The sequence below is a fragment of the Chironomus tepperi genome, unplaced genomic scaffold, assembly GCF_022539635.2.
Source record: "Chironomus tepperi strain 1889 unplaced genomic scaffold, CSIRO-AGI_Ctep_v1 contig_337, whole genome shotgun sequence".
NCBI classification, from domain to species: domain Eukaryota; kingdom Metazoa; phylum Arthropoda; class Insecta; order Diptera; family Chironomidae; genus Chironomus; species Chironomus tepperi.
The window spans coordinates 3,658,897-3,665,585 of record NW_027226459.1 but is presented as its reverse complement, the minus strand read 5'-3'; the positions used below and the strand labels follow the sequence as shown (position 1 = coordinate 3,665,585).

General features: G+C 29.3%; 1 protein-coding gene across 1 annotated transcript; it reads right to left on the bottom strand.

Moving 5' to 3' along the window:
* Positions 1 to 615: 615 nt before the first annotated feature.
* Positions 616 to 6,109, bottom strand: Thor (eukaryotic translation initiation factor 4E binding protein thor). Its single transcript, XM_070644300.1, has 2 exons — positions 5,422 to 6,109; positions 616 to 1,579 (listed from the first exon to the last, which is right to left on the bottom strand). Exons 1-2 carry the CDS (start codon positions 5,567 to 5,569, stop codon positions 1,248 to 1,250), a joined length of 480 nt encoding a protein of 159 aa, XP_070500401.1. The 5' UTR covers positions 5,570 to 6,109; the 3' UTR covers positions 616 to 1,247.
* Between the last annotated feature and the right edge of the window lie 580 nt (positions 6,110 to 6,689).

Genomic DNA, 6,689 nt, shown 5'->3' with positions numbered 1-6,689 from the left:
AACAAGTGAAACCATAAAAAATTAAGTCATTAAAAGTAAAGCTGATGATTCATCGAGTCCATAAAATGATAAATCACGACAAGTAAGGCAAGTCCCTTAGATAAAAATGTTTTAATTTGTGTCTAAATTGCTTTCAGTTAATGGAACTTGAACCATGAATTATCAATTTTATAACAAGACAAATTAAGGTTGACCAATTGCATTAGAGCTTCACAAATGAAGAAGGTTCTACCTCGGAGCTTTAAAAGGTCTACCAAACCTCTTTTGTCAATATCAAATGGAAGCTGACCCCATTTGGAGTCAGTATAGCTGTCAAAAATAGACGGCTTTCTATTTTACAATATAGCTACAAATTGGCAGTCATATTGAGACCAAACGGAGGTGGATTCTATTTGGTACTAATAGATAAGCTTTAGCGGAGCCTTAAAGGCTCCTTGGTAGACCCTTCTTATTTTGTATCGCTCAGAGCAGCTTATTCCATTCACAAATATCAAATAAAAATTGAAAATAATTCTGAAAAAACTTAAAAAACCTGAAAAAATCCAAAATAATAAAAAAATCTTTTTTTTTCCAAGGGAAATTATAATTTTTTTTTTTTAATAAAAAGTATTCTAATTTAGAATATCTTCAAAACACGATTTTTTTCATTTTTTTGTTGTATTTCTACATTCAGTTTTGTTGTTTTTTTTTTTAATTTATTAAACGTAAAAATTCATTAATATTTAAAATTTATTATCATCCTAAAGCATCGTCATCCAACAAAAAGGAGAAAATTTTAAATTTGAAGAAAAAAATTTCTTCTTTTTCTTAATGCGACAAAAAGCGGAAGTGGAAGTGATTAGGTGAATTTTTGTGGGAATTTTTGGGGATTTTTGTGAATTTTTTTGAAATTTTTGAATTTTTTTGAATTTTTTTCAAAATTTTCAAATTTTTTTCGAATTTTTTGATTTTTTTTTTAATTCTTTTGATTTTTTTTTGAGTTTTTTTGGATTTTGTTTTACTCAAAAATGTCCAAATTTTAGTTTGTACCCCCAAAAATCCCCTCATTCAACCTAATAACCCCCAAATTCCCACATCAATTATTAAAAATTAATTAAATCTTATTATTATACCATTTTTTTCAATCATTTTCTTTTTTCACTGAATTATTATTATTATTATTATTTCATTAATAATGTATAAATCGCATAGATACTAATAAAATATTATTAATTTTTTTTTTTGAAGACATATTAATGGATATAACTTTAAATATCCATATCAAATTGATGATCATCAATTTCAGTTGATGATTTACGAACTTTACTCCATCCATTGCTTTTATCCTTGCTATTATTTTGATGTAATTGATGTGGATGATGATTATTGCTTGCATGTGGTGGATGTGGATGTGGATGTTGATTCTTATTATGTTGTGGTGGATGATAAGTTCCATTCAATTGATTTTGATGATTATGATGATGGAACGAACTATTATCATCCTTACTTAAATGGCAGGGTAAATTTTTTGGTGGTGTTTGACTCAATGGTGAGTTTCTTAAGTTCATTAGGAACGTGCGCTCGTACACAATCTTTGTACCTGAAATGAACAAAGTAGATGACAATTAAGTAAATGTGAATGACCATAAAATGCATTTACAACTGTCTGTTTGTGTAAGAACCAATAATAATAAGAAGTATAAAACGTATCGACTCAATTAAAGTGCAAATGAACTTTACGACTCGTAGTTTGACTCAGAGCAATGGGAGAGTGAGAAAGATATATACAATTTGGGTCGATGAACTCACGCGAGAATTTTTCCGAGGAAGGTCATGAAATGGCAAAAATTCTACATTTTTTGTAAACAAAATTTTCTTCTTTTTGGACCTTCTTTGTTGCTGATTTGTTGATTGATCAGATGGGTTATTTTGGGAATTTTTAGGTGATTTTCAGAGGTTTTGGTAATTATTCATTAATGTGGGTCATGAACCTCTTTGGATATATGAGAAAAGTTGATTAAAAGCCTTTCCAAGGACATTCTTAATTGCTACTAAATTCTAAAGCCAGTCAATCTCATGAAACCTTCAGTATTGTGGCTTGATTGTTAAAATACCCAGTTTATAGCTATCAAAGAGCAGATTAAGCTCAGATCACGACAGCGAGCATCCTTAACTACTATATTTAAGTACAGCAAGCTCTTGAAAGCATGTTTTTTGCCTATTAGGAAGCATTTTACCCAAGTCGAGTCCAAGACAGCTAATCGATCCGAAATAAGGCACCAGGGTGACATGGTGTCAGATTCAAAACATTCCAAAGTCACACCAGCCTGAATCTCGAATTTTCGATCGATTATTCAATTTCGTCACCTGGCTGACTTGGCTCCGGATTCAGTTTGAATCCAAATTCAAGCTAGCACTCAACAGCTCTTTATTCCGCTAATTACCAAGTAATTCTGATCTATTTGATGCAATTCAGACTCAAATAGCAGATCCAGCACCAAACAGAGCAACAACTCCCTGAATCCCAATTTTAGATCGACTATCTAACTTTGTATTACTCAGCTTAATTCCCATCATCGCATCAAGTAATTCAAAAATCATTCAATTTGTGTTCTGAGCTCAAAAATTGCGATAATAAAAATAAAATTTATGTTATATATACGCACACCGACGCAGTCAGTGGAAAATAACACACAATCATACTCGAAAATGTTTTTCTTTCTTTTTTTTTTATCGCTGAACTCAATTTTTACACAAGTTTTTTTTTGTTATTTATTTAGTGCTGGATGATTTTTGATAGTAAAAAATGTGCTTTTTATATTTTTAGGTTGGTTGGCTTTTTGTGGAGGATTTTTGGGAGGGCTATGGAGGAGATTCGGATTGAAATTGGAGAAGATTTGGGGATTTTTTTTTTGAAGATTCTGGAGAAGATTTTGAATCAAAATTGAAGTTTTTCAGCAATATCCTCCTTTTGACAGCCTCAACACCCCTAATAACCCTTTCATCTTCGCATAACACCTCCATAACCCTCTCAACACCCTCATCACCCTCGCATCTCCACCCAACACCTCAAATCAGCTCTCACCAACCTCAATTCCCATTCCACACCACTCATCTAATCATTAAATCATGAAAATTGTCTGATAAACAATCTAAATTAATAAATACAACAACAAATTTGTAGTCAACAGCCATTTATGACATCGAACTAGTTTCACTCGCATCACAAACAGATGCGTGGGGTCTCGTAACAATAAAAAATCATTTAAAATTCATAACTATGTGCTGTATTGCATGTTGAAAAATCTTATCATTGTATTGTTCTTTGTGTCTGGATGGCAACAATGCTGTTAAACAGCGAATGTGGATTTATAAGTAATTTCACACCTTAATTGTTTTATCTTCAATTAATAGAAATATTAATCAGATTTTTGCCGGTTTTTTGTTATTTTAAGAAGCTTAATTTATTGAAAATTGTGGACTTAAGTCAATCACTTAGACTACGATAGAGTACAAAGAGGTATAAATAATTTAAATACATATTGAATGAGTAATGATGGAACAGATGTTACTGAATGTGGATCTAGGTCGATGGCATTAAGGGAATTTTAAATAAGACCTGCTTTTTCAAGGTTTTTGGGTCTATTTGATCAAATAAAGTCGATTAAATGTTTTTATGGCCTTATTTTCAGTTAGATTGCTTAATAGGCAGTGACTACCATTAATATGCTTAACAAGAAGGCAATGACTGCCTCTAAGATGCCAATGACACATAAAACTCAAAGTTTCAAATAAAAATTCACAAAATTTGATCTAAAAAATTGAAATCCAAATAAAATTCACAATTTAAACTCAATTTACAATAATGACTACCTATAAAGCATGTCTCGACTATAAACACAGTAATCTAAACCTGATTCATTCAAGGATGTCCCTCAAAATATCACAATATAGTGTCATCGATGACGCACAACAATGTGAGTAACCCCAAGGGGTACACAAATCAAATTCTCTAACTAAATGAGAAAATATGGCTCTGTGTCAAGGTTGTGCAATTTAATAAACGTGATTGATTTTTTCAATAACACGTTAAGCTAAATTTTTTTGTTTTTCATTTGCTTTCCTTCTTCCGTAGATTAAAAATATATTTGAATGGGAAATGTAAATTAGCACGTAGTAAATGTAAATATTGTTATTTATAAATAGGTTATTAATAAAATGAAATTTGAAATTAAGCTATTTTTAGTAAAAGGAAGTTTGAGAGTTGAAATTTTGAATTTTTAAGGTTTTAAAAATGCTTAAGTTTTAAATGAAAGTTGCAATGTTGAATTTTTGAATTTTGAAACTTGAATTTTTTGCTTTGAAAATTAAAATTCTTGAATTCAAAATCTTGAAAGTCAATTTTCATAAAATTTAAAATTTGAAAATTAAATCTTTGAGTTGAAAAATTAAATTGAATGATTTTAAAGTTGAAAAATTAAATTTAATGAACTTTAAAATTTGAAAATTAACGTCCAAAATGTTTAAAATTGAAAATTAAACGTTCTTATATTGAAATTTTGAAATTTGAGAGTTAAAATTCTTGAATTTCAAAGGTTGAATGTAAAAAATCTTGAATTTTAAATGTTAAAAATCAAATGTTAAAACTTGAAAAATTGAATTTTGAGTTTTATATTCATTTAAATTTGAATTTAGGAATTTTTAAGTTTCAAATTTAGTTTCATTAAAGTTTAAAATTTAAAATTTAATTTTTTTAAATTTGAAAGTTTAAAATTTGAATTTATGAATTTGAAATGTTAACTTTTTAAGTTTCTTAAGAAATAGAAATAGCTTGTCAATATGAAAAACATCTAAAAATTTTGTAAAAAAATTTTTTTTGAATTAGAAATTATTAAAATATTTTGAAAAAAGTTTAAATTTTTCAATTTTTTCTTTAAATTTAAATTTAAATATTTCTTTCAAAATTGAAAAACACTCAACTACTAAACAAGTCATTGCCCTCTCCTCCCCCAAAACATCAACAAAACCCTAAAAATTTCCCAAATCCCAGAAAATGCGCTCTAAACACTCCCCATAAATTCCACAAAAACAATGACTTTTCAACCTCACACTCACATTTTTTTTTGTATTTTCTTCTTCGACTGTTTCTACTGAGGAGTTAATAATTTTCTTCTTCTTTTAATTTTTCGTTCGAGACATAACAACTTCCAACGTGGAGGTTTTTCATTACTTGATTCCTTCATAATTTCACCATGATAAGTAAATTTTCCACAAGATTTAGTGAAAATGAGGTTGGAAATTTCAAAAATTTTACGGAAAAGTTTGAAATTATTTTGAAAAATGCTCAAAAATTTGAGTTCATTTCCCGGCACTTGACATAAAATTCTTGGTTCCTTCACAATTTCCAGTCATGAATCAGAAAAAATTTCAATCGATTCTTACCTCCTGGCGTGGTGCTATAAATTGTTCCATTTGGTGTCGATGAGTAAACATCAGGCATTTGAGATGCATCACTAATGAGAACTTTTCTCATTGCCGGAATAAGTTGGGCATGAGAATGCGCTTGACGTGCAACTGGAGATGCTGACATCTTTAATTCACAGAATTTTTATTTAATTATCCTAGATTATTTGCTTGATTTGCCTCAGGCACACACTTCACACAGACTGACTAGAAATTGAGTCGCTTGACTATTTATCGACTTTTTTTTCTTGTATCTCATGCGCTTCTGTTGCGTTGACTTTTTTTTTTTTTTGTAAATACACAACTGAACTTAATTTTTTTTTTTTCTTTCTTTTCTTGTCACGTAGACACTTTTCACATACAAATTAAACTTTTTCCGCCTACGCTTTGTTGGATGTGCTATCAAAATATTTTCAAAATTTTTAAAGGTTTTCCGGATTGCGACTTTATTTTATTTATTTGTCACTTCTTGCACAATTTTTTTGTTTTTTTTTTCTTGAAAAAAATTTAATTTTTAATTTTTATATTCCAAATTTTAAGGGATTGCTGGATGTACTCTCATCTGTCGTCTATTGACATATACATAAAGTAATAATAATTTTGAAATATATTTCGTCGTCGATCTGAGAAGAGAACTTATCTCTTTATAAACAGAACAGAAACTGAACAGTTTTTAGCCTTTGAAACGCTATAAATACGAACACGAAGCCAATGTTAGAATGAATTTTTACAGCATTATGACTGTATTAGTGTATATTATATTCACCACATGTATGACTTGTCATATATACACATTGACTTATCCGAAAAAACAACAAACATCGAATAAAGATTGTTTTCTGGACAGTCTTTTTGCGATGTGTTTGTTGACCTTGAAATTTTGTATATTTTTTTGTACTTTTTTTGATATTTCACTTGTTTACTTTATTAATTTTTTTTTTTTTGGATATTAGCACATTTCTCTATTCATTTACTGCTGATAATTGTACATGACCAATATGAGCATTACAAGAAGCTCATGATTGTGTTTGGCTGTTGAGTATCGCAAAAAAATAATAAAATTTTCCACTCGATGCCGGCATGAAATTTGTAAATCACGATGTCTTCTTACGGAATTTTTTTCAATTTTTAGTTGTTGTTGTAATTCTCTTTTCCTACTTTTTTTTTGTAAATACGCAATAGTAAAACATGCTCGATCGGCAGAGTGTTTTGTATTCTATTCTCAATATTAGAGTCGTTTGTAGTAA

What these genes read in the sequence shown, in the direction of transcription:
- Thor (XM_070644300.1), bottom strand. Translation starts at nt 5,569, where the DNA reads ATGTCAGCATCTCCAGTTGCACGTCAAGCGCATTCTCATGCCCAACTT. An exon ending in TTATAGCACCACGCCAGGAG is followed by an intron (nt 1,580 to 5,421) that starts GTAAGAATCGAT and finishes TGTTCATTTCAG; the next exon opens with GTACAAAGATTGTGTACGAG.